Source organism: Onychostruthus taczanowskii, unplaced genomic scaffold, assembly GCF_017590055.1.
Source record: "Onychostruthus taczanowskii isolate IOZ18803 unplaced genomic scaffold, ASM1759005v1 scaffold30, whole genome shotgun sequence".
NCBI lineage: Eukaryota > Metazoa > Chordata > Aves > Passeriformes > Passeridae > Onychostruthus > Onychostruthus taczanowskii.
This window is the reverse complement of record NW_024500350.1, coordinates 7,970,809-7,997,568: the sequence shown is the minus strand read 5'-3', so window position 1 is coordinate 7,997,568 and position 26,760 is coordinate 7,970,809. Positions and strand designations below refer to the sequence as shown.

General features: G+C 55.5%; 1 protein-coding gene across 1 annotated transcript; it reads right to left on the bottom strand.

Annotated features, from left to right (window-relative positions):
- Positions 1-1,249: 1,249 nt before the first annotated feature.
- Positions 1,250-26,651, bottom strand: NPLOC4 (NPL4 homolog, ubiquitin recognition factor). Its single transcript, XM_041409162.1, has 17 exons — positions 26,473-26,651; positions 25,542-25,622; positions 23,236-23,348; positions 22,432-22,611; positions 20,533-20,581; positions 19,501-19,595; positions 18,532-18,655; positions 17,747-17,926; positions 16,808-16,894; positions 15,260-15,331; positions 14,272-14,398; positions 12,043-12,203; positions 5,761-5,832; positions 4,613-4,708; positions 3,804-3,920; positions 2,880-2,982; positions 1,250-2,549 (listed from the first exon to the last, which is right to left on the bottom strand). The coding sequence occupies exons 1-17, from the start codon at positions 26,485-26,487 to the stop codon at positions 2,392-2,394; spliced, it is 1,830 nt and encodes a 609-aa protein (XP_041265096.1). The 5' UTR covers positions 26,488-26,651; the 3' UTR covers positions 1,250-2,391.
- Positions 26,652-26,760: the final 109 nt, after the last annotated feature.

Here is a 26,760-nt window from a genome sequence, read left to right as displayed (position 1 = left end):
GAGGGTCGCTCACAGCGGGGCCCCGGGGGCTCTGCGGGGGCTCTGCGGGACCCCTCCCCGGCGCGGGGGGGCTGCAGCGCCCCGGGCCCGGCTCAGCTGCTCCACGGAGGCTTCCAGGTGGGCGAAGCGATCCGAGAGCCGACCCAGCTGTTCCTTCAGGCCGCGGAAATCCCGGTACAGCTCGTCCAGAGCCCCCGACAGCGCCGGGATCCTGCGGGCGAGCGCCGTGAGGGCGGGGACCCCCAAATATCCCCCGAGGGACCCCCGGGCCCTCACCGGCCGTAGTCGGGCAGCACGGTCTGGTGGTCGGACAGCAGCAGGTTCCTCAGCTGGGACGTGATGGCGAATTTCCAGTTGTCCAGGACCAGCGTCAGGTTGGCGCAGCCCCTCGCCGGGGGTCTCTGGGCTGGAGGGGCCGGGCTGGGACCACGAGCAGCCCCAGGAGCAGGAGCCTCGCCCAGCCCCTCACCCCGGCCGGCTGCCCGCTCAGCCGCTCCCCGTGCCCACCCCGCGGTGGGAAGGGGTCCCGAGGGTGGCGATTACCGTCTGCTCCATCGTCCCACGCCGCCGGCCGCCGGCCCGGCCGGGCCGCGCAGCCCAGAGCCGCGAGCAGCAGGAGGGGCAGCAGCCGGGCCATGTCCCCGTGTCCCCTAGGGCTGCTGTCCCCCAGGGCCGGGCAGGTGCCACCTCCCCAGTCCCGCTGCCGCGGCCGCTCGCCGGGCTGCACTCCCTGGCTCTGGCTCCCGCCGCTCCCGCTCCCCCTTTTCCAGGCTGGGGCTGGCACCGGGCCCGGCCGCACGCGGCTCCGGGGCTGATTGCAAACAGAGCACAGTCCCGGCGGGATGCGGAGCGTCCCGGCCCGTCGCGGTGATGGAGTGCAGGTGGCACGGCCTCGGGGAGCAGGGTCCCCTGGTTCCCGTCCCGGCAGGTGACAAAGCACGGGAGGCACGGTGCTGTGTCCCCCTGTTCCAGTTGGGAACATGGACCATCCTGGTCCCATACTGGCACGGATGACACAGCAGAGGTGGCACCGTGCTGAGGCACAGGGTCCCCCCATTCCCATCGGGAACACAGAGTATCCCACCCCACCCGAGGTGACAATGCAGGAGACACTGGTGGGACACAGGTTCCCCCAAATTCCACTGGGAACACAGAGTAACCCAGTCCCATCCGCACCCAGGTAGGGAGGCATGCACGGGGTGCAGTGTTCCCCCATTCCTGTTGGGACAGGTGACAGAGTGCACGAGGCTCTGGTTTGAGGTGCTTTTATTCCACGTTACTTGCAGCCCCCGCGCCTAGGTCAGCCCAGCCCGGCCCGGGCACTCCCAGCGCTGCACCCCCAAACCCCAGCACACCCAGGGGAAAAGCAACCGCAGCCCGGAGCCGGGCCTTGGGATGAAGCCTTTGGAAAGCCCCAGCGAGGAGTGGGGGGTCCCTGCCCCACTGGGGTCTGGGCAGTGCCTGGAGCAGGACAGGCCTTCCGGACCCCTCCCATGAAGGGACACGGGACAGTGCTGGAACTGGTGTCCCTGGGATTGAACCAGAGCTGGCGGAGCCAGGGCTGGGGAGCTCCAGGATGGGCCTGGGAGGCAGAGGCCCTGTGAGAGGAGGGTTGAGCCCCTCCAGCATCTAGCTGCCCCTCGCCCCTGCACAGCGGTGCCCAGGACAGCCCCAGCTGGGGGCCGCAGGGAGGATGGGGGGCAAGACCCCCGAACCCCAGCTCCGGCCAGGACACGCTCCGGAGGGATGGGAAGGCACCAACTGGAGGACTGGCTCCCAGGGCACGACAGAAGCGAGGTGGGTGCCCGAGTTACGTGGCTGCCCCGCAACCCTTCCCTGGGAGCCCAACCATGCACAGTGGGGGGACACGGCACCCGGAGGGGACGCCCCTCTCGCAGCCCCCACGGGGTGCCAAAGCTCACCAAACAGTGCCAAGCCACGAGCTGGCACGTGCCCACCCCACGCTCGGTGTCCAGGGGTGCCTGTCCTGCTCTGGGAACATGACAGCCACCTGCCCGTGCCACCGGGGCTGGTCAGTGCCCGGATCCAGGCACTCAGGCGGGCAGGGAATGAGAGCAAAGCTGTGGGCAGGGAGATGCCAAAGCCTCCCTCTCCCCTTGGGTAGGAAGCGGACACGGGCAGCTCCCTAAGCCCCCCAGCTCCCCCAGGGCAGGCTGACAGCAGCTGAGGGTGGTGGGGGGCCAGCCCAGGCACGGGTTGAAGAAAGCGTTGGTTCTCCGGGCTGGGAGCCCCCAGAAGGGAGCGAGGAGTAACCGGGGGGCTGGAGCCACCCGTGCCTGGCTCCGCAGCCCGGGCTGGAAGCTGAAGGGAGGAGAGGGAAGGGACAGGCGCCGCGCCGGCCGCTCCGCATGGCTCCGGGCAGGAGCGGGGCTAGGAGCGGGGCAGGCTGCACATCTCGCAGTGGTCCGTGCCCGGCTGGTTCATGAAGGTGCAGTGCTGGCAGGGCCACATGGCCGCGGCCACGGCGTGCGACGAGCCCCCCATGGCGCCGTACTCCTGCAGTCCCGGGAGCGGGACACCCACCGTGCCTGCGGGAGAGAGCCCGGGGCAGTGCTGGGATCCCGCTGCACGTCCCACCCTGCAGCGCCCTCACCAGCCCTGCCCCAGCCCTGGAAGTGCTCCAGGCCAGCTGGGATGGGGCTTGGAGCAACCTGGAAGATGACAGCGGGGTGGGGTGAACTTCAAGGTCCCTTCCAACCCAAACTATTTCAGGATCCCGTGACCAAGGAACAGCCTCCTCCCCACAAGCCTCCAGCAGCCTCTGTGGCAGCCTGGGAGCAGCTCCCAAGCCAGCTCAGCCGAGGGACAAGGGACCCCCTCTCCCTGAGGGACACCCTGCCCCAGGGACCCCCTCTTACTGCAGAGCTGCTCGATGGTTGCCCACTGCTCTGATTTTTTCCAGGTCTGTGCAAGATCCTCATTTTTGGTCCTCACGGCTTCCAGCAACAAACTGATGCTGTCCTGGAAGTCACAGGTGGGAAATGAGCACTGGGGGCCCCTCCAGTGCAAGGCAGGACCCTGAATCTGAGCTGTTCCCCCTTTCCCAACATCCTTAGGGTGCCCCAGTTTATCCCTCTGCTCCCCAGCATTCAGACAGATCCCAACACCCCAAAAGCTCCCTTCCTCAGCTTCCAAGAGGTATTCCCTAGCCCTGTGGGCCAGTGTCCTGGCACTGCAGGCCAGTCCCACCTTCCAGAGGTGCAATCCCTCCATGCTGGAGCACTCCAGCCCCATCCCCGTTCCCATCCTGATCTCCAGCTGCCCACGGTCATCCCGGCTGCCTCGCACATGCGCAGCCTCTGGCAAACGCAGCCCAGCTGGATCTCACCGGGAAGCTCCGGCGCTGCCGGGGCAGCCGCCAGGGCCCCGATGCCCGGCCAAGGGCAGCAGAGCTGCACAGCCAGGACCTCGCTGGCCTTCAGCTCCGGGGGCTCTGATCTCCTTACTGTTCCCACCAAATTCCTGATTCTGAGATAATTTTTAAAACATTTCCAGCTCTGGGAGCCGCAGCCAAGTTGGCTCTGGGATCGTGTGGACAACAACCCCCCTCAGTGCTCCCAGCAGCTCAAGGGCTTTGTGTTTAGAGTTTAAAAAAGGTTTTAAAACTCTTTAAACCTTCTCCCAACAGCTTGGTTGGGAAGAGCTAGCACAAGGCCCCGTGCAGGGTCATGGGATGGCAGGAATGGTCACCTCCACCCTCTTGAGGGACCCCTGAAGGGGCTGAGGGCCCTGGGATGGGGGGGATGGCGTGGGGACAGAACCCTCCCAGCCCCGTTACGTACCCGCAGAGGCATGACCTCGTTTGTGACCAGGAAGAGGAGCAGATGGAAATCGGAAATGATGTCTAGGAAAATGGAGGAAGTATTTTGGGACAGGTACGTGGCCAAACTGTGGAAGTCCTGGGGAGAGGGGACAGTAATGAAGAGAAGTCAATTCCTATTTGGATCCACTAACAGATATTCCTGTTCCTCTGGCTATCGTCTGCAATGTGCAGGGACTTTCCCAAAATCAGATCCCCACCCGGCTGACTGAATCCCAGCTAACAGCTTCCAGGAAAAATTATCTCTGGGCCCACAGGAGCTCCTCTTGACCAACCCCAGCACCCACAGAGCTGATCTCAGATCCAAGAGGTGCTGAAGGGGAGCCAGGCAACTCCAGCATTGTTCCTACAGAAAAGAGGGAGAAGAGGACATCCCATCCCATTCCATCCTCTTCCTTGACCTCTTGCAGGAACTGCTTTCTGTGATTAAGGATTACATTCAGGAAGAGAAGGCAGCACTCTGGGAGCAAGAACAGAGCCCAGTCTCTGCAGGTTTGTGCTGTCACCATGGGGCTGGAGCCCGCTGGCCCCTCTGGAGCTGTCTGGCAGGCAAAGGGAGCCCTGATCCCATCGTGGATGTGGCAGGATCTCAGCACTGAGCTGAGCAGTCGGCATTGGCATGCAGACGCTGCTCTGTGCAGGAAGGACCGTGGCAGGCTGAGCCAGGAAGGGGTGACTTGAGGGCACAGCTGTCCCTCTGCAGATGTCAGTGAGCACATGGAGGCAGAACCCATTCCCAGGAACCCAGCTCTGTCAGGAATGTCCCCTCACCTGAGTTTCTCCCAGCACATCGCGGTTCTCGATGGGGAATGGGTTTTGAGAAATAGAAAAAGTGTAGACTGGATCCTTGGGGAAAGTTGTAGTAATCTGAAAAAAAAAAAAAAAAGAAACAATTAAAGGGAGGATGATCAGAGACCAGTGGGATATGGACAGCAAGTCCAGATAGCTGAGAACAGCCATGGCTATGATCCCAGCTCAGCCAAAGAGTGAGGCATCCTGCAGGGATCTGATGGCTTTCAATTTAATTTAAAGTGATATTCCATCACCACACCCCTTGGCTCCCTTTCTAAGGAAGCTGGAGGGACATGATGGGTTTGGTCTTGACAGATGCCATGGAGAGCATCCCTCTCTGCACAGGTCACTGGGATACAGCAATCCTGTCACAGCTGTGCCCTGTGCCAGGCAGCTGCTGCTGGAGGGAGGTCCTGGGGGAATCCTAATGCACGTTCCAACCCTCTGTTTTCATCCCAGTGACACCCCAGGTATCCCAGGAACAGGTGCCTTCACTCCTGCAGGAATTCCTGTGCTCTGGCACTGCCTGTGCCAGGGGCAGCTGGACCTGAGAGGCTGCTCCAGGTGGATCTAATGGTTGTTGGCACCACCTCCAACTCCAGCAGGATCATCTGGCATCCCAATTATTTGCTTTCCTGCCTTCCACGCCATAACTTTGTTTCCCAGCCCCAGGGCTGAGCTGTGCCGTGCCTGGCAGCAGCTCTACTCCGGCCAAACCGTGCCAGAGAGTGAATTCCCTCCTCCAAGAAAAGGCATTTCTGGACAACCTGCTGAGTCACTCAAAGGAGATGGATCCCTAATTGCTGCTCTGGAGTTTCCTCATTAGGCAGTGCCCGGGACACGGGTCCGTGGGGCTGCTGCTTCCCGGCCATGTGGCTCTGGGCCAGGTCAGAGCCCTGATAAGGCAGCAGGCAGTGTTTTCCCTGAAAACAAATGTGTTCCTGGCACCACACTGACCCCACGGAGCGGGGCAGCCACCTCCCTGCTAGGAATGCCTGGCAGCAGCAGGCAGAGGAGGATGATCTGTCTCAGGAATCCCCTCCACTGTGAATTTCAGAGGTGGGTTAGGAGTTTGCTCCCCTGTGACCATCTCCTGTGGAAAGCAAACACATGCAGGGAATACTCACGTCTATGATGAGGTACTCGACCGGGAGCGGGCGAGCCAGCTGGGTGATCTCATTCCCAAACTTGTCTATGTCCTGAAAGAAAAAGAGCTGGATTATTCCTGAGCATGGAAGTGGTGTGAAGCCCAAGGGATCCTGCCCTGGAGATGCTCATGCAGAATCCTGTGCTCTGGGCAGATCAATGAGGGTGTGGAAAGAACCTGGATGTGTGGTGCAGGGCTGCCCCATTCCCTGCTGCTCCCTGGGGCTGGAGATCTCTGTAATTCCATCATCTCTGGAATCAGGATCTCTGTCTCCTTGTGAGCCAAGAGACTGCAGAGTCACAAACCACCTTGGGCTTGTTTCCCACTAGAGAGAGGCTTGGAATTATCCAGGGAGCGTAAAGGTGGGATTCTTGGGGTTATTGGAGTCCTTGATCCTTGTGCACCCCTTTCAACAGCAGATATCCCACCATTCCATGATTTTAAATTCCATTTAGGTGGCAGCTCCATCTCAAAGAGAGGGACCGGAGTGTAAAGGTGGGATTCTTGGGGTGGGAGTTGTTGGAGTCCTTAATGCTTGTGCACCCCTTTCAACAGCAGATATCCCACCATTCCATGATTTTAAATTCCATTTAGGTGGCAGCTCCATCTCAAAGAGAGGGACAGGTCACCTCTGCCTCCTCAGCCCAGGCAAACCTGCCTTTCTGCAAATCCAGGAGTGCCTCACCCAACTCTTCACCTGGGAATTGGGAATCTGGGCACTTCCTCACACCCAGACCCTTGGAACCAGCACATCCCATGGCGTAAACTTGTTTTGCTTTGCCAGACGAAGGGAACATAAAGTTTAATTAGGCAGACAAACGGCCGGCATATGTTCATTAATCATAACCTGACAATTAGACGTGATTGATGTCAAACACGCCGGGTTCAAACGCCGCTTCGGAAATAAATCCCGGAGAACTGACACTTTTCATTAAAGATTCCGTACGAGGGGGTTGTGTTTTCTCCCTAAATCATCACTTAACGTGGCATAAATCATTCATGGAGCCCCACATAAATCATACGCCCATAATTCCCAGTCAGGGACGTCGTACTGGACGATCCATGGGCTCTCAGTGGTGGAAGCTGGATCTGGAGCTGTCACCCCCCAAAGGTGACAAAGCCCTGCTCTTCCTCTTCCCATGTGGGATGGGAGCAGCGTTCCATGGGCTGAGCCAGGGAGCACCATGCAGGGCTGACTCCAGGCCTCCCTCCCCTTTCTCCCAGCCGTGTTTTCTCCCGGAGAACACCACTCCCCCGCTCTCCCTGCTGTTTACACAGCACAGCTATGTGGAGCAGCAGCCAGCACCACCCCTCTCCCAGTCAAACCTCGCCCCAGCAGGCTCCAGCACGCTGCTCCCCTCCAGGCACAGCCCCCCTTCCCGACCCCCTGTCCCCAGGAACTGTTCCCTCCGTAAAAAAATCTCCCTTCCAGTCTTTGAAGCGCCTTTGAAAGGCAATCCTGATAAGGATCTTTGCTCCTCGCACATGACAGGTTGTGGCCTCAGATCTCACTAGCTCCGACAGGAGCAGGAGGAGCTGTGGAGCCTTTTTTTGGGAGATCACAGGACCCCAGAGCCAACCTGCTTCTAGATCTCAGTGATACCACAAGAGACAGGAATCAGATCCAATCAGCTTCCCAAACACAATCCTGCCCCTGCATGAAGGGACCTGCAACAACTCACGCATAATTAGCCCATCTGGAATTTATTTTCCAATCTAATTAAGTTCTAATATGCAGAAACATTTTTCCAGCACCTGTTGGCTTTAATCTCCCCCTCTGGGGATTTCCATGTTAAATGCCTGCTTTTCATGGCATGCTGCTGAGGCCTCCAAGACATCCACAGACTGGAACCTCGCTCCCCCCAAGAGGACATGTCCTGATCCCGACAAGACAGTCCCCCCAAATCCCAACATTCCTCTCCCACTACCATGACTATCTAATTATGTTTTAAAGGCCTTAATGAACATCAAGTTGGGATTGCTGGAAGAAAGATACTTATCCTGAGCTTGGCATCACCAGGACCCTCCCAGCATCCTGTTATTGCTGCAGCTTGAGACCCCCAAAGCCCAGTGGCACCAGCTCCAAAGGGAGGACAGGAAAGGGTTAATGGAGCGAGGAGCATTTGGCTTCAGGAAAAAATCCAGCAGCAAGGCCTGGAGGGTCTGACAATGCATCATCCCAGTGGAGATTGCATCAAGGCTGGGATTAGAGCCCTTCAACCCACTGTTAGGAGGCAGGAGCTGCACAGGGATGAGGGAGAACAGGGAAAAGGGTGGGAACACAGACACCTCAGCAGGATGGAAAAACTTCTGGGTGGCCTCAGGATTACCCAGGGAGGGGGAGGGGAGCAGCCAGGGGAGCTGCCAGCCAGGAGGGAGGCTCAGAATCCGCATCCCAGGACAGCCGTGAGCATCCCACGCTGTCACCATCCCATGCCGTGAGCATCCCGCATCCCACGCCGTTATTCCCGACCTGCTCCCTCTGCTGAAGGCACGGCAGAGCTTGGCAGCCATCTGTCCTTCCCATGTGTGAGTAAATCCCAGCTTTGCTCTTCCCTCTGCTGCTTTCCAGGTGCCTTCCCGGGCAGCGCTGCCCCTCGCACGGGCAGCGCGGCTGAGGCGCAGAAATGAAGCGACTTCTCCAAGAGCAAGTGACAGGTCAGGGAGAGTTGAAACCCTTCCCAGGAGACTCCTGCTGAGCTAATCCAGCATCCTCCTCCCCGGAGCAGCTGGGACATTTGAGGCTAAGGCAGCTCATGAGCTGGTGGGAGGGCAGCCAGGGAAGTCCTTCCCCCCCAGTGAACACTCCCCGCAGCCTGGCTCTCCCTGGGAAGAGGATTTCCAATGCCATGGTAGGACAGCCGGCCTCAGAGATCCTGCTGGGCTCTAATAAAAGCAGGGCCCTGGCTTGGGTTGTCCCAGGGAGGGCTGGGACATATGTCACTGGTGCCAGGCCAGGGCTCAGACATGGCTCAGCCACAGGAGAGCTCAGAGCACGTGTAGGACTCGAGGGCAAAGGGCTCTTGCACAACGCTTGTAAAGAGCTTTTATCTTACACCATCCCAAAGAAACTCTGGAGGCACATTACACCATGCTAAAGAAACTCTGGAGGGATGTTAAAGCAGCTAGAAAATGCAATTCACTGTGAGGATGACGATGACATCGTGTTTGCACTGAGCTGTCACAAATACCTGTGATAAGAGACAAAGCCAGCCAGCCCCCAAATCCAATTATCCAGGAGTTTTAAAGCGTCTGTAAAACATCAGGAATCTATTCCCACAGTTGATGAAGTTAATGGTGGAGCAGTTCAGCACTGCAGAGTTCCAGTGGACTGGGAGGAGGTGACAGCTGGGACGGGGTGCAGCAGCCCAGGGAGGGATCCCCCAGCTGCACCCTGAGCACTCCCTCAGTGTTGAATATCAACCCAAGGTACATTCTCAATGAAATCCAAATCAATCCAGCTGTTTTCTAAAACCAGATGGACAGAGGAGGCTGCTCAAGGACAGAAGACAGGATGGAAAATTGTGTGGAATATTCAGCCAGGCTCACCCTCCTCCAGCTGGGAAACTGGGTGAAGTGGCCGTTGCAACATCATCATCTTCACTCACAGGGTCTTTATCCCAACCTGTGTTCGTGTCTGCACATCATGGACTCCTTCCTGAGCTCTGTGTGCTGAGCTGGCCAAGCAGCACGTGCTGGTTATGCCCCGTTCCAGCTGGAACCAGTGCTGGGCCCTGATGCTTCCCACACACCCCTGCAGGCCAGGAGGGATCCGTTTTTCCTCCTGGCTAATCTTACCTGGGGAGGCACCTCAGAGCAAAGGAACTTGTTCTCACAGTGCCCAAACCCCTCGAGTTCCCCACTGGAGCAGAGCTCTCCCTTCCTGAGCCAGGACAGCAACGGCTGCGTGTCCAAAGCCAATTCCATGGGGATGGCTCCTCAGAGCTGCAGGCCATGGGCCAACATAAAGGGAATGGTAAAGAAATACAGAAACCACCCAGCTGCAGGCTCAGGAAAACCACAGGACAGTGCCAGTGCCATCAGCTTTCCCATTTCCATGGAAGAAAAGCAGCCCCTTTTCCCATTCACAAACTGGATCCACTGCGCTGCCCTTGGACAGATCTGAGTTCCACGGGTCCTGCCTCACATCTGGCTGTTCTATAAATACATCCACACTCCACAAACATCAGCCTCCTGGTCCTCATCCAATTAGAATTAATTTGTAGAGCTCTTTCATCCTAAAGGGCTTTTCAGATGAATACTTGGATATTGTATGGGAACGCACATGGACTTTTCTCTGCACAGTCCCAGAGGAAACAGCAACTACTCCAAAGTGCAGCTTTCTCCCCAAAATTTGCTGAAGGGGGGCAGCACAGAGGGGAACCCACATCACAGACTGGGAACAAAGGGAGAGCAAGGTACTGGACCCCAGAGATTCCATCCTGTGCCAGCAGATTCCTGCTCCTCCTGGAGTTCACCAGGGCTCGGACACGGCTGTTGTCACCACCCCAGGATGAGGTAGTGTCTCTGATCTCAAGCCTTGCACATTTAATGGGACCCCAAAGGTTTCCCAAGCCAGGAGTGACTAAGCTTTCCACAGATTTAAGAACATTCAAAAATAATTGAGGGATCCTAGAGCCAAATCCGTTGGAGGCTGAGGGAGAATCCCACCTGGCGGGGCCATCCTCGAGCGCTCCGTGGAAAGGGCAATCAGGGAGAGAAGCTCTGAAACACGAAATCAGCTGCAGCCCGAGCCAGTGAATCGGTGGATGATGGAAATTTCCACGCAAGGCTGGAGCCATCCGTTCCCATTTTGTTTATCTCCCTGCTTCAGATTAGAGATGGGAGTGAAGCCCTTCTGGGAACACCCACTGGCTTCCTGCTGCTCCCAGCACCCCGGGTGGGCCACATATGGGCCACAGAGCTGCGGGACCTCCTGCGAGGCTGCCCGAGTGTGGCACGGCCTGGGCTGCTCCAGAGTGGGATGGGGGCACGCCAGGAGATGATCTCACCCTCCTCACGTTCAGGGCCAACCTTTGCACACCCAGCTCTGCTTGGTTGTGATCAGCCCTGGCTTATCAGCCCCTAGGAGGAAGCTGCCTGCTCCAGAGAGAGCAGGATTCCATCCGCTCCCCCTCTCCAGCACTGGATTCAGCCCAGAGGTGTTCCTTGTTTCCAGGTGGGGTCAAGGCAAGCCAGCAGTCTGGCTCTAAGGGGTGGAAACCACGGAGGCTCACAGGGAAACCAGCACTTCCCAGTCCCTCGTTCAGGGCATGCAGGAACACCCTGGTCAGCTCTATTCCCATTGCTGGAGCACAATCCCCTCATTCCACTCCTCCCAAACAAAGGCAGCTTTCCTTGTCCTGTGCTCCTTAAAGGACAGCTTTAACACAGGCAGCAGGAGCAGACAGGACAGGAAGGAGATAACACACAGGGTGATGGATGGCTAATTAGCCAGCCAGCAGTGCCATTAATTAACTCCTCTGTCCCTGCTTATGGGGCACCAGGAGCCCTGGGCTGGAGCAGCAGCGCTATTGGCATCCACAGGGAGCCTGATCCTGAGCTCCCCAACTCGGCCATGCAGGCACAGGAAGGGCCGAAGGGCTCCAGAACAACTGGCAAGGGAATAAGGACATTCCATCCATCACCAACAACTGCCAAGTGCAGCAGGCAGGGACAGCAGTGACACCTCATGTCCTTCCAAGACCCCTCCTGCAGAGCTGCCTCCAGCTCTGGGCTCCTCAGAACTAGAAGGATGTGGAGCTGCTGGAGTCCAGAGGAGGGAATTCACCTGGAGATATTTACTTGGAGAAGTCTCCAGGGAGACCTGAGAGTTCCTTCCAGTGCCTAAAGGGGCCCCAAGAAATCTGGAGAGGGACTGTGGACAAGGGGTGGAGTGACAGGACACAGGGAATGGCTTCCCACTGCCAGAGGGCAAGGGATGGATGGGATATTGGGAAGAAATTCTTCCCTGTGAGGGGGATGAGACCCTGGCAGTTTACCCAGAGAAGCTGTGGCTGCCCCAGCCCTATAAGTGTCCAAGGCCAGGTTGGATGGGGTTTGGAGCACCCTGGGATAGTGGAAGGTGGCAGCAGTGGAATGGGATGAGCTTTAAGGCCTCCCCCAACCCAAACCATTCCACGCCTCTAGGACATTGAGTATTTTGGACCTGATCTGGATGCACATTTTCCCTGCTGCTGCTCAGGATCAGTGCTTGGATCCAGGGGCACATCCCAGAGCTGGCCAGGCCCTCAGCCCTCACCTTGTAGAAGACATCAGGCACGTACTGCTCGCTGCTGGACTCCTTGGCGTAGCCCAGCTCCGGCGCGTCCCGGCACGGCAGCAGGCACTCGTCCCGCACCAGGGCCATGCACTGGTTGGACACCTGGTACCCCTCAAAGTGCACCTGGTTGTCAGGACCACCTGGAGGAGGAGAGGATGGTTAAAGGGTGCTCCAGGATTGATCTGTGACTGATCCACACATTGTCACCCAGGCCAGCATCCCTGGGCACCTCCGGGGGTGGGGACACCATCTCACAACCCTTCCCATGAAAATCCTGCACAGGGGTGATTTCCTTGGTGTAACTCCAACAGAAATGACTGGAAGAGCAGCATTAAGGTTGGACTCGATGATTTTGGAGCTCTTTTCCAACCTTAACAATTCCATGTGTCCATGATTAAACACAAAGCTAACAGTGATGAACACCGAGATGAAGCTGCTGGTGCTGCTGCATGGCAAGAATCTCAGGCAAGAATTCCCTCTAAATTCCACATTTTTATAGCCACACACATTTCCACAATTATCCCAAGAGCACAGAGCCCAGGGAACAGCAGAACTGCTCTGCTAGGAGCTCCAAGGAGGAGGAGCAACCCTTTTGGGGGCTGTGACAGCATCACCCTCCACTACCCTGCAGGTATCTCCTCCTTTTCCAAACCCAACTCAGGCATGCAGCTCCTGTGGCCCTGTTCCACTCCCAAGGATCTCTGAGCTGCAGATCACCTGGCCGTGCCAGGCCTGAACAGTGTTTTCTCAGCCTGTACTGGATGGTTTGGTGGAAATCTGACATGGAAAGTGGGAATTAGGAGCCTGGCTCATGGAAGGATCACATGTTTGGCACTTTCATTTGGATAATGTAAGCAACATCAGGTCATGTGTCACTGGAATACAACTGGAAAGAGAGGAGGGAGGCAGATGGTAGGAAAACGTTACAATTTCCAAAGCCAGGAATTCAGGAGGGAATAGGAATTAATCCATGTGGAGGTTTTAAATGCAAAGTTGAGGCAAACTATCCAAATACATTTCTGGAACACAAAAAGAGGGACTCAAGTGTTTAAATAGAACCTGCTGGGCTGATTGAACAGAGGAGAATGAAATTAGCTCTAACAGCAAAGAGGAAATATTCCTTTTCTACCCTTTGATCTGTAACCTCAATCACTCACTGCTCCAGAACAAACACTCCTAGAAATTAAACAAAGACCAGGACGGGGGAAGGCCTGAACAAAGTGTGTTTGCTCAGTAAAACACCTTGTTTAAAAAAAAAAAAATATATATATAAAAGAGAGATACAGATCTATATTTAATGAGAGATGGATGTGTTTAGCAGTCTGGAACGTACAGGCACGGGCCTGTTAACTTAAAAAAGAGCTTTTTCACTGAAAAAAAGGCCCTGGGAACCCTTACAAAGCCAGGCTCAGGGCAGGCAGTGTCCCATCCCACTTTCACTTTTTACTCTGGATGTTATTTGGAAGTCATGGGGGTTTTTTCATTGTGTTAAACAGAGCCAGAACCAGCGATCCTGCTCCAGGGAAGGTTTAAATGAAGACATGTGTCATCCCATGGAGAAGAACAGAGTGAACTGGGAACACTCCAGCCCTCCCAGCACATGCCAGTGTCCCCCCTCCCAGCCCAGCCCATCTACAGTGCCTCTGGAGACTCCCTGGAAATGGCTAAAACCAGAGGCTTCAACCATAAGCACTTTGCAGGAGCTTCTGTTTTACTCAGCCAAATAAATGTTTCCAAACATTTTTTTTCCCCTGACAGATTTTTTTTTTCCCCTGTCAGGTTTCCCTGACAGTGATATGAGGGAGGTAAAGATCCCTCCTGAAGGAGGAACTAATCCATAACTCTGGAGTGTTGTGGTTCTGCACTGCTGCTTCCAGGCAACAGAATCTGCAGCTTAAGGATTTGAAATAAAAAGTGAGCAACAGTTGTTGCCCTGGCTGCAGGCAGAGAGTGATTTCTGGGTCAGAGAGGTGGGGCTGAGCCTCAAGTAAGTCTCTTTAAACAGTTGTAGAGTAAAAACCAGGCAAATAAATAATGAGTGAGTATTGTAGAGAGGATAAAACAAAGAATGAGGAAGTATTTCAGTTTATAGAGCAAACCCCTTGTCAAATAGGACAGATGGGGAGCAGGACATGTGATTTTTGGCATATTCTTCTACTAACAAGAGGTAATTCAGGTGAAGCCCAGAGGGCTGAGGCCAGTTTATACCTGTAGCAACAACTGTGACAAACTTGGATCCAAAGTGCCCATCGGGAGAGAGGCGACAGATGTTGGGCTGCTGGTTCTGGAAGTTGCCAGCTGTGATGCACTCCTCTGCACTCAGGAAATACGTGTCCTGAGGGGAGAGCACGGACTCCAATCAGCCAAAGGACAAGGTGACGTAGCCCAGACCTATTTCCCTGAGCTGCAGCCAAGGAAAACGACCAACACCCCAGGAAAACACGCTTTCGTGGAAAGCTGCTGTGGAGCCCGGGACAAGAATGTGACCTGTCAGCTCCCCAGCTCCGGGCTGGCTCAGGACTGCCCCACATCGAGTCCCACCCACCTCTACACACCTTCTTTTTTTTTGAAAAATCAAGTTTCACTTTCCAAATATGGATATCACTGGGTTTACAAGGACAGGAAGCTGTGGAGGTCGAAGTTTGAGCCACGTATGTGTCACAAAGCCCAGCCCATGGGAACATCCTCTGAGTCACTCTGCCTCACTGGGTTTGTTCCTCACATCCCACTCCACTCCCTGGAGTTTTCTTAGCCCTAAAAAGGGCAGGGATAGATGAGATTTCAGGGAGAAGTTCTTCCCTGTGAGCAGGGTGAGGCCCTGGCACAGGCTGCCCAGAGAAGCTGTGGCTGCCCCTGGATCCCTGGAAATGTCCAAGGCCAGGTTGGACAGGGCTTGGAGCAGCCTGGGACAGTGAAGTTATCCCTGCCCATGGTGGAACTGTATGGGCTTTAAGGTCTCTTCCCACCTGAACTATTCCATAAGCACCATTTCCTCAAAGCAGGGGTGTGAAGCTGCTTCAGCAGCTCTGCCTGCTTCCCAAACAGCTCAATCCCTAACATTTCCAAGGGTTCAGAAGTGCCCAGAAAACCCCATCTCCCAAGAGTTCCAGTGCCACCTGCAGCCCTGGCTCAGCTCTCTGCCTGGCTCAGGAGCTGGAATTCACTGGGAATTCGCTGGGTCACACCTGGATCTCACCTTGTTCCTGCTGTATCGAACGGTGCCTTTCCGTGTGTCTTCCGAGACCAGGTCAGTAAATATCCAGCCAACCTACAAAGGGGGATGGAGAACGTTGCTTTAAGGAAAAAAGGACAAAAAAAAGAAAGGAAAGAGGAAACCAGAAGAGCTCAGACATTTTCTGCTCACAGGACACGATGTTCTTGGCTCCTCTGGGCCCTGTGCACACTGCTGCAGGGAATGGCTCTCCCAGCTGTGCCGGGCTCCTTGGAATCCCATTTCCAGGAGCAGCAGCATGCCAGCTGGCCAGCCAGGGCACCTGCAGCATTAGGTTTCACTATGGAATATTTTTTCATGGAAAGATCTGGAGGCTGCAAGAGGCCTCTGTGCCACCAGCCACTCCCACCCCCAGCATTTCCTACGGGAGTTTGGAGCAGGACCTGGCGCCCGGGGGTGACAGAGGAGCTCACGTGGCCCCAGGCTGAACCTCTCACACAATCCCAGTTTGAACCTTGCATGTACTGGTTAAGAGAAAGCTCATATTGAAGTGTGACTCATTCCAGACTGGAGTCAGCACTGACCCCAGCAAGCACATTCCTGCTTTTTGTGGTACAAACACACCTCGGAGTGAATCCTCTCACACATGTGTGATGTGTGTCCAAATACCTTGGCACCAATCCTTCCACAGAGCTGTGACATGGACACACACCTTGGGATGATCCCTCTCCACCCAGGTGCCAACCCCAGCTCCCACAGCATTAACCCTTCCAAGGCAGAACTGATCCAAACTCCCCTGGAGCCCAGGCAGACCAAACCCTGCACACAGCACTTGGTGATGTGTTAAGTCCCATGGATTAAAAATATCTGATGGGAGAACATGGAAATAAATAACGCTCTGAGAAGTTTTGCTCCAGCCTCTGGCGAGGGGTGGGATCTTATCTGAGAGAACAAAGCCCTCCCCAGATGTTTACAGTCTGCACTGAGCCTTCTGCCAGGCGGGTTTTCTCCAGCAAGTCAAATCTTGTTTGTGTACATCCCATTCCTGGCATTCCCACCATACCAACACTGCTCCCGAACCGGAAAACATCAGTGCAGGTTGGAGGGCTGTCAGGAAATCAGGGAACCCTGATGGGATCACTGCAGCCTGGAACTGAGGGGGACCTGCACCCCTAACCCCACACACCGCTGACTCCCTGCAGCACCAAGGAGGGGAGCACAAGCCAAGGGCAGCCCCTACTCCTGGAAACGGAACACAGAGGCAACTCCAGCTCCATCTGGGCCAAATTAGCACTTGCCAGGGAGATACTTCCTGGAATGGCTCCTGTTGGAGGAGAAAGAAAGGGAAGATGGAGCTTGTGCTGCTTTGCCCCCGCTACTGCAGCCACACAGCCCTGTGAGGGGCGTGTGCTCAGGAAGACCCACTGGATTTGGGTTTCAGACCTAAATATGTACCAGCTACTGACACTTTAGCAAGATTTAGGTAGCCTAGAGGGTGTTGGATAACCCCATGGAGCTGGAGAGACCACTTCCCTGCTCCACACAGACACACGAGATCTGACACATCCTGACCTTTCTCAGGCCGAGCTTTGCTGCAATCTCATCCACAACCTCGGCTTTGGGATCCTCCAGGATCTCCAGGCTGTTCTGGGTGCCAATCTGCAGCAAAGAGACACTGGTTAGTGACACAGAACTGGGGAAAAACCAGTGCAGCCACTGTGGGCAATGAGGCAGAGGCTGGGAGCAGAGGTCTGGGCTTCCCTTCAGGCATCACCACACACTGGTGTCATCCCAGAGACGTCCCTGTGCCGCTCTGCTCCCAAGCCACACTCCCAAGGATCCATTTGTTGCTTTTCCACTGACAATCTGTTGGATTTTACTTGGCAGCCGTGCAGAAACCATGAGGAGGAAGGAAGTACGTGAGGAGCACTCGGCTGAGGAGTGGTGCCGTGCCCCACCTAGTGGGGATTCCAGCTGCTCCAGCCAAACCCATCCTCAGCCTCTCCATTATTTCGTCTTCAAATAATTTAGACTTCATTCTATCTAATTAAGCTGCTTCAATTTTCCCAGAGAGCTGGTAAAGAACTGAAGCAAGGGATGCAATTGCTTTTTCCTAGCACAGAATCTGCTGGAAAACCAGGAATCCAGGAAAGATTAAAAGTGAAATCTGCTGTTACAGTCACCCTGGATTTAAATAATCCGAGAGTAAAAAACAACAAAAAGCAAAACGGGGGTTTAAAATTCTTTCTCTGGCTGCACTGGATGGTGATGTCAAGGACACAAATCATGTCCTCTTTTCCTCAGGACAGTTTTCCTTGGGGAGCTGCAGCTGGAAATACCAAACTAAAAAGGTGTTTGTGTGTTGCCTGATCCTGAGTCGGCACTGAGGGCCCTGGGTCTCACCTTTTCTCAGGACAGTTTTCCTTGTGGACCTGCAGCTGGAAATGCTGTGTGAGGTTTTCCAAACTACAAAGGTGTGTTCCCCAGTTCTGAGAGGCCCCTGGCTCTCACCTGCGGGGGTTCATAGATGGCTGCCACCTCCGCCCGGATTCCCAGCGGGATGTCTTTGTGCTCCGTGTACCGGCCGTACAGATATCCCAGATGTTGGTTCCCTGTCTTCCTCCAGAAGTCTAGGAAGCGATCTGCAATTGTGTGGTTCTCAAACATGATGTTGTCAACATGCCTGTATTTCTGTTTGACAAAGTTCAAGTGTCAGGCCGTCCTCCGCTGGCTCCGGTCCCTTCCCAGGACACACACCACCCTCCGGAGCTGGACCCTGCACAGCAGGGCTGGGGGAGGCTGGGGGCTCCCTCCCTCTTCCCTCTGCTCAGCTCCCACCCCTCAGCACTGCTCCCTGCTCAGCCTGGGGCATGGGATGTGCTCAGCATCCCCAGCACCTCGGGGGCTTCACTGGGACCTTCACTCCAAGAGGGTGGAGGTCCCACCTCGGCAGGGAAAAGGACACTGAAATTTAGGAGGAAAGCAGCAGAACCTTTTGGTCTGCTGTGGCAAAGCATTTGGATCACGGGATCCAAAAGACCAGTGGCCTTTTGGATCCCCTGAGAAAAACCAGTAGGATTCATCAGCAGGATTCATCACCAGTGCTGCTAGCTCAGTCCTCACGCTGGGAGGAAATTCTCACCCAGGACATTTTGGAGCCCATTTGGCAAGGCCTGAAGACCAGGACAGGATTGCCCAGACACCTGGAGGCTTTGTGCTCCTGCTTGGCTTTTTTGGAAGTCACCTTTCCCAAATTAAAAGCCAGATCCCCTGGCAGGTGCCCAAGCTCCTCTCACCTGTCGGTTGAGGGTGATGGCGCTGGGCTGGCACTTGGTGCAGATCCCCTCGGGCCAGGGAGGGTGTCCCTCACACCCTGACTTGATCTTACAGCTGATGTTCTCCAGGGCTACAAACTTCCCTCTGGGAGAGGAAGGGGGAGAAAGGGGGAAGATAAACAGGGAACAGAAAGAAAGAAAGGTGGGAGAAGGATGAGGAGGGGGAGAAGAGAAGGAAGGGGGGAAGAGAAACAGGGAACAGAAAGAAACAAAGGTGGGAGAAGGATGAGGAGAGGGAGAAGAGAAGGAAGGGGGGAAGAGAAACAGGGAACAGAAAGAAACAAAGGTGGGAGAAGAAGAGGGAGAAGGATGAGAAGGGAAGGAAGAGGGTGAAGAAAAGGAAGAGGGAGAAGAAAAGGCTGCTGTTAGCACGGTAAATGCTCTTGGAGCAATCATTTATGGAGCGTGTGAGAAGTGAGACTGTAGCACCACAGCAAACCCTCCTTTCATGTGCACAAGCCTTCCTGGAAAGAGAAATTCCCTGCAAACGGCAGTTTCATGGACTTGAGCTGCACCTCCCAAAGAGATTTTAAAAAAGTTCCAATGCTATTTGGGAATTGCAAGGAGAAGATTACTCTTCTGTGTAACTTATGTCCACCAAGTCTGAGAAACAGGCTTGGAGCTTGGTGTAATTAGGGAACTTCTTTCCTTCCATCTGGCCTTCCCTCCCCATCAGGAGTGTTTCCTGGAAGGAATCATATTGCCACAGGAAAAGAAAAAATAGAAATAAAATGAGGACATAAAATAAAAAGACAGACTTAATTTTTCCCTCCTGCCTTTTCCTTTTAACCTCAACTTTTTAATGTGTTTTTTTCCCCTTCGTTTGCCATTCAATCCTCATGTCCAACACTGAGATCTGTCTGTACTTTCATTTGTGTTAAAAAAACCAAAGCTCCAACCAGATTCCCTTAAACCCAGAGATTTCCTTACTTGTCTGCCCCTCCGGTCAGCTTCCTGATGTAGGCATGGAATGACATGTGCTTCACAGGAGGCTCCAGATGGTTCAAATAATCCTCATCGAAGGGCTGCCAAAAACACAGCACAGAGCAGAGCCAGGTCACACACCTGTCTGATAACACCCTGATCCCTCAGCAAATGCATGTTCCACACTCAACCCCGCCAATATGGAAGCAATCAAGGAAATTCAGGCTCATTTGCAAGGCAGCTACTACTGGGATGCAAACAGTGGAGCTTTACAACAGGGAGTTTTATGGTGGCCTCCTGCTCCGGGAACAGATTGGCCCCACAAATCAGAATCTCAACGGCAAAAGGTTTTTTCCTTTCAATATCTAACAACAAACAACAGGCCCAGCTGTTCCAACATGGCCAAGGACTCCCAGAGCTCTTCCAGCACAGGGGAAGAGCCATCCTGGAAGAGCAGGATCCCCCTGGGGAGGTGGCTGCTGCTTCGTGCCATAAATTACACAGCCCTGCACCTCTGGAGGTGTCACTAAAGCTGCTTCAACCTGGATAGCCATGGAATGGTTTGGGTTGGGAGGAGCTTTAAAGCCCACCTCATTCCACCCCCTGCCAGGGCAGGAACACCTCCACTATCTCAGGCTGCTCCAAGCCCTGTCCAACCTGGCCTTGGGCACTTCCAGGGATCCAGGGGCAGCCACAGCTGCTCTGGGCACCCTGTGCCAGGTGTGGTTAAACTGGGAAGTGCTGGGATCCAGGAGAGAGGGGACAAAACAAGAAAACCCAGGGAAAAGTGAAGACTGAAGGAGAATGGAGCTTTTTTGAAGCACTTTCTGTTAAACTCATTACTGCAGAAAAGCAGCTTTAACCAGGATCAACCCACAAAGGCCTCGAGCTTTAGTGATCCCAGAACCAGCAGCTCTGGCAGCACAGGGCAGGATTCCAGCCTGGAGCTGCCACCTCTTGGCAGGCACCATTCCTAGGAAAAGTATTCCTAGTGGGAGAAACTGGGGTGAGTCTGTAGCCCCTTCCTGGGTCTCTTACCTCCAGTGGGACACAGTGCACACATTTGCCCAAGGGGCCGTGGCGACACCTGGGCAGAGAGAGAGAGAACTGGGGTTAAATCTCATTTCACCTGGAAGCTGAAGGAGGAATAAATCTTATTTAATCATGGAAAAATCAACTTGTACAAGCTTCTCTGGAGTAAGTTTGCTGTGGGAGATCTACACAAGCTCTGAGCAATTCTCCACTCCCCACGTGGCAGGGTGATTTTAACAAAAAGCCACCCAAAATGTTCATCCTTTATCAGGCAGGGAGGAACAACCAGGGAAGTGTGTGTTTATCAGCAGATAAAGTCCAGCTGGGTAGAGTTACAGAAGGGAAAACATCTCCTTTGTGGTGATTGCTTTAAAAAAACCCCTAAACCAACACCAGGTCAGTGCTGGTTTCCAAAGGAAGGGCCCAGGAGAGGAGCAGGGAGGTCGGGCTGTGAAAACAATGGATGGGATCCAGTTGCAGGAGGTTTTTAAAGGATGTTTTGTGGCAGATAATGTACAGAAAGGAGAGTTAAATGCTGCTAAAGCATTCAGCATCCTTCACTGGAGATTGATCCACACTCCCAAAGGCAGGAACCAGCCCAGACAACTCCTTTTATCCTCAACACCCTCCCCTGGGCCCTGGCCCCCTGCTAGGAACAACTCCATCAATTCCTCTGGAAAATGTGGGCGAGTTCAAGCCAACATTTCTGCCACAGAGTGGTGGGGTTGCCTTTATTGCTCCAGTGATGTGACATCCCATCATTTATGGTCAGCTGGGAAGGTCAGGGAGGATTCTCCACAAACTTCCTCATTGCTGCAGCACTGAGGATAAACCACGTGGAGCACAACCCCAGGGGGAAGGGCAAACCATTCTATTTTAGCAGGAATTCCTGCCTTTAAAATTTTCCCCCCAACCTTTTGAGGAGTCTTATTCCAGAGGTTCCAGCCCTAAGGCCACAGCCAGTGCAGACATCAGGCCAGGACCCAAGTGGGTCATTAACACTGAATAATTAAAAGCCCCCTCCCAGCAGAGGATGTTTTAGCAGCATCAGAGCAGGTTTTGGGTGGGTTTAACTTGTTGTTATTTTTACAGAAAGAGAAGCTGCTTTGTTTCCCTAAGCCTCTTGCAAGGAAGAGCTTTGGGAAGTTGGACTTTGGTGCATTTTTGTGAGCAAAGGGGACTCCCTGGTTTCATGGAGAGGTCAGGCAGACATGTGATGAAGGGAAGCCAGAGCAGGCAGAGACCCAAGTCCCACTTCCAAACCTCTGCCACTGGATACTTGCACTCCTTCACTTCCATGTTTTCCTTTATGAGGAGTGGCTGAATCTGAAGGCACAGAGTGCTCCTGCCTGGGACAGCAAATCCTGGAATGCTTTGGGTTGGAGAGACCTTAAAGTTCACCCCATTCCACCCTGTACAATGGGCAGTGACACCTTCCCACATCCCAGGGTGTTCCCATCCCCATGCCTGGACATTGGCAGGGATCCAGGGGCAGCCCCAGCTTCTCTGGGCACCCTGTGCCAGGGCCTGCCCACCCTCACAGGAAGAATTCCTTCCCAACACCTCATCTAACTCTGCCTAGGAAGAATGCAGAACGTTTATTCTAATCTAGAGAATTCCAGTGCTTTAGGAGCACAAAATCCAGGAGCACGAGCACCAGGGTCTCCATCTGAACAATGGTTGCTCTGAGTGAGTCCTTCCTACCAAAAACTCTGGAATTTGGGCATCTGCTTCCTCCCTGGTCTCACCAGGGGCTGTTTTCCCTTGAGAACGTCCCCAGGGCACTCAGGATGAAGCCAAGGGCAGCTCCCCCAGGGATTTCCTGACTGCTGGGCTGGGCCATGACATTCCAGGCCCTGGTGAGCCCCAGCTCCATGGGCAGGGCCAGGACCCACCCCCACTTACAGCTGCTGGTCTCGGTTCCGGTAGATCTTCCCATCCTGCTTGATCAGGTACTGGTCAATCTCATCTTCCACCACCTGGGGGGCACCCCCAGGCCGGGAATTTTGGGAGACAGAGGTGTCCATGGTCTCTGAGGAGGAGCCAGCTGGGCTGGAGGGATACAGGAACAGCATATCCCCGTGCCTGCAGGGTGGGAAACGCACATGGCTAGTGGGAGCTGTGGGAGACAACAGCCAGGAAGCTGGAGGGGCTTCCCAGCAGGCAGCAGCTTCCATGGAAGGGCATGGAATGTGGCACAAATTCTACCCAGGCCTGCACAGGTGGCACTTGGAAGCTGCTCTGTGAGCCACCTCTTCCTGCTTTTATTTGCAACAAATGCAAATCCTTCCAGCAGGAGACAAAGCTGAGGGAAAAATATGGAGGAGTTTTTTGGGATGAAGGAGTAAAACAAGGATGTGGGAGAGAAAGCTGGGATGAGGGAGGGAAAGGAGGGTGAGGGAGGGAAAGCAGGCATGTAAAGGTGAAAACAGGGATAGAGGAGGGCAATGGGGGGATAAGGCAGGGAAAGCTGGGACAAAGAGGTGAAAGCAGGGATTAGGGAGGGAAAACTGGGATGAAGCCTCCTCACAGCAAACACAGCCCAAGAAGTGACCCAAGGAACAGCCACCACCTGTCCCGTGTCACTGCGACCCCCATTCCAGCACGGCCACCCAGTGACACTGGAGGGACACTGGAAGCTGGGCACTCCTGGGATGTGACTTCCCCATTCTGGAAGCCCCAGGCAGAGCCCCCCTGGTGAGGACTCACTTGATCTTGAGCAGGTTGAGGGATTTGTTCTGCGCCGCCGTGATCTCGCCGGTCCTGTTGCGGTTGGTGTACACGGAGAAGCCATTGTTCCTGAAGCCAAACTCCTTGGCCACCTGCAGGGAACAGGGACAGGGTGTGAGGTGTGAGCCTCCTGGAAGGGGCTCAGAGCCACAGCTGACCCCAGAGAACTTCTCCTCCAGAAACTCAGCTCAATTCCCTGCCATTCCTGAGCTCGGGATAGCAAGAGATGGAAACACCTGGAAAAACACCAGGAGCTGAAACAGCTCCACCAGAACTGTCTCTGCCTCACACAACACCAAATGCAGAGTTCCAGCCACAGCCAGGCAAGCACTGTGTGACTCCAGGGGGAAACTTCTCCACTATCCCAGTTTTCTTGCTCCAGCTGCACCAGCACACACCACCAAGTCATTCCCATCTCCCTGCCACCAGAATTCCACAATCCACACCCCCACCTCTGTGCATCTTCTGCCTCAGCTCCATTCCCACCTCCCAGCTGCTCCACTCAACCTCTTCCTGCTGTTCTGTTTGCTTTTCCCCCTTTTCTCCTCTCTCCCATGGAATTCCCACCCCTCAGTCCCCAGGCAGGTTCTCCCAGCTCAGATTAAGTCTGGTTTACTTGGAATCACTCCAACACCTCTTCCCAGCCAAAATAATTTGCACATTTGGCCCCTTGAGAACTTCATCAGTTTCAAAGTGGTGTTTAAAGTTTGTCTATTTGCCAGGTTTTGCCCTAAATTCTGAAGTGAAAGGCCTTTATTTTTATTGATAAAAACAATCCCCATGGTGTTGGTCAGAGCCAGGGATGGGATCCTGCCCACAGGACAAATCTGATGAGCCACAAAGGGCTGTCACATGAGCACAGCCATGAAAAGCAGTTTTTTTTCCTGTCAGCTCAGCTGTGATTTGCAGCACTCAGTGATCCCTTTGAATGGCACCCTTTCACAGGGACCAGCTCCTGCTCCTCAGGCCACAGAATTCCATTTTTGGGGGCAGACAAATCCCACAACACATTAACAGCAGGTTTGAGCTGATTCCTGATCCTGGGCACAGCCAGAGTGACTTTTTTGGTGCTTTTCCCTAGGATGTGCCACAGGAGACAGGGAAGATTCTCCAGCCCTTTATTCCCTGAGCACTCCTGGAGCAGATCCAGGTTAATTCCTGGCATGGAAGCAGCAATCTGACACCTCTCTAATTGCAGCTGCCCCCCTAAACACCAAACCCAGCCCCTGGGTGAACATTCCAGCATTAAAATCCACAGCACAGGTAGGAGAGACCTGGATTTAGATAAAACACAGACCTCAGGTGGGAAAATTTGCCACTTTCCTCTTCCAAGCAGACTCTGCAGCAGGAAATAAACCCAACTGGACACATCCCTGCTGCAGCTCAGCCAGAGCACAGAGCCTTCCCCAGAAGAACAGGCAACTCCAGGTGCTTTGTCCTGGCAGGAAGTGTTTTCCAACCTGAGTAACCCGAGCCCTGGAAAGCAGCAGCTCGTTCTGCACAGGCTCCAGAGCTCCTGCAAGCTCCTCTTGCCTTGGCTGGGGCTGCAGGGAGTGTCCCTGAGGCAGCCCTGAAAAACAGCAGGATTTTCCTGGCCAGGTGGGAACGCTGTCAGGGAATGCTGTCCTGTCTGGGCCACAGCTTCAGCCCAAGCTGTGACTCACAAAGGGCAGGTTCCCACTGCTGCCATTCCCTTCCCTTCAGGAATACACTCATGGAGCAAAGAACCCCCAGAGGAACCCCAGGAGGGGAGCAAAGGGAGAGCTGCTCCCTCCTGAGGAACACAGAGCAGCCCCATCCCAGCAGGGCCAGCCCTATCCCCAGTGTGCTCCCCTCCCCAGAGCTCCTGGGATCTCTCTCCATCCCTGCCCTGCTCTCTCCAAATCCACACTGCAGAACCAGGAGCACACACAGCCCACCCAAACGATATTCCAAACCCAAATCCAGCAGCTGAGCCAGCCTGGAACCCTCCTGGAGCAGCAGGGTTGACCATCCCACAGCTCCCCTTCTGCTTCCCAGCTGCCACTTCTTTGGGAGAGGCCCAAAAAGTCCTTCCCAGGAAAATTCCCACCCTAGGAAGCCCCGACAGAGAAGCTGAGGCAGTTTTTTCTTTAAATTTGTGATTTTCCCTCTGGAACAACACAAGCTACACCAATCCAAGTGTGTTTTTCCACGTGGAATGCTGCTCCTCGCTGCTGCCAGGGGGTTAAACGGGGATCTCCCAGGGGACAGAGCCAGGGGAGCCCTGCCCCATGCCCTGGGAGGGCGCTGGCACCCCGGGGTACCTTTTTGAGGAACGTCCCCACGGTTTCTCTCTTCGTGGCCGTGATTCTCTTCACTCCCTCCGGAGACTGCACACGGATAATCTGGGAATGAGGGAGCACGGGGTCAGGGAGGGGGGACAGAGCCACCCTGAGCCCCCAGACTGATGTCCCCCCCTTCTGTTTCCCTCCTCCACAGGGCCTGGAAACACCAGGGGAGCGGTGCTGGGGCAGCACTGGGAGGTGTCTGTGAGCACAGGGGGAATCACTGCAACGCTCCGGGCTCTTGGCACCAGCTGGCTCCAAGGAAAACACCTTTGGCCAAAGCTCTGACCTCGGAGATGGAATTACACCTTCGGGAGGGCGCACCAGACCTTCCAAGGGGAGTCATTCACACAGGCACCGGCCCAGCCGGTGTTACCGGGCACTGCACTGCTGTGGCACAGCCCCGGGAACGAGGGAGGGGAGAGACTCCAGCGGCGCCCGGGAAACCGGGCTCCTGCTCGGGGGGAACGGGGAGAGGAATCCTCGGGGACAAGCAGGGCACGGACAAATGCAAACCTCGGTGTCCCCGGAGCGTGAGGGGCAGCGGGGACTCGAGCGGGTCTGAAGGGGACGCTCAACCGCAGCTGTGTGACACGGGGACAGCGAGAGCGGGGAGGGGACACGGGCAACGAGGGCACACGGCGAGCTGCCCGTGTCCCGCCGTCACCCCTTCCCACTCTCCCGACTTCCCTCCCGGGCACAGCCCGCCGGGACGGCGCCGGGAGCCGTTCACCGGAGCGGGGAGCCCCCGGGCCCCCCGCCCCGAGCCCCCGCCCGCGGCTGAGCGACCCCGCGGGGAAAGCCTCGGGGAGCTGCCCGGCCCGCACACCGCCGGCCCCCCCGTCCCGGAGCCCCGTCCCGGCCCCACAGGAATCTGCTGCCTCATCGCCCCTCCCCCGGCCGCACTCACAATCGTCTCGGCCATGGCGCTGCCCGCGGGCCCGGGGCTCGCCGCGCCGCACAAACACGGCCCGGTGCGGCCCGTCCCGCTCCGCTTCTCCCGGCCCTGCCCGGCCCGGCCCGGCCCGGCTCCTCCCGGCCCGGCCCGGCCCGCCGCCTCCCGGGACCGGCCCGCCCTCGCGCCCGCCCCCCCGGCCCCGCGCCCCGCGCCCGCGTTCCGCCGCACCAAGGTTCCTACCCCGGCGTCACCACCAGTCGTCCCCCCGTGCTGCCTCGGTGTCACCGCCATAATGATCCC

Coding starts and splice junctions, on each gene's coding strand:
- NPLOC4 (XM_041409162.1), bottom strand. Junction 17,927..18,531: donor CCATCACCCTCAACCGACAG/GTGAGAGGAGCT, acceptor TTTGTCAAACAG/AAATACAGGCATGTTGACAA. Junction 3,921..4,612: donor ATGTGCTGGGAGAAACTCAG/GTGAGGGGACAT, acceptor CCCTCTCCCCAG/GACTTCCACAGTTTGGCCAC.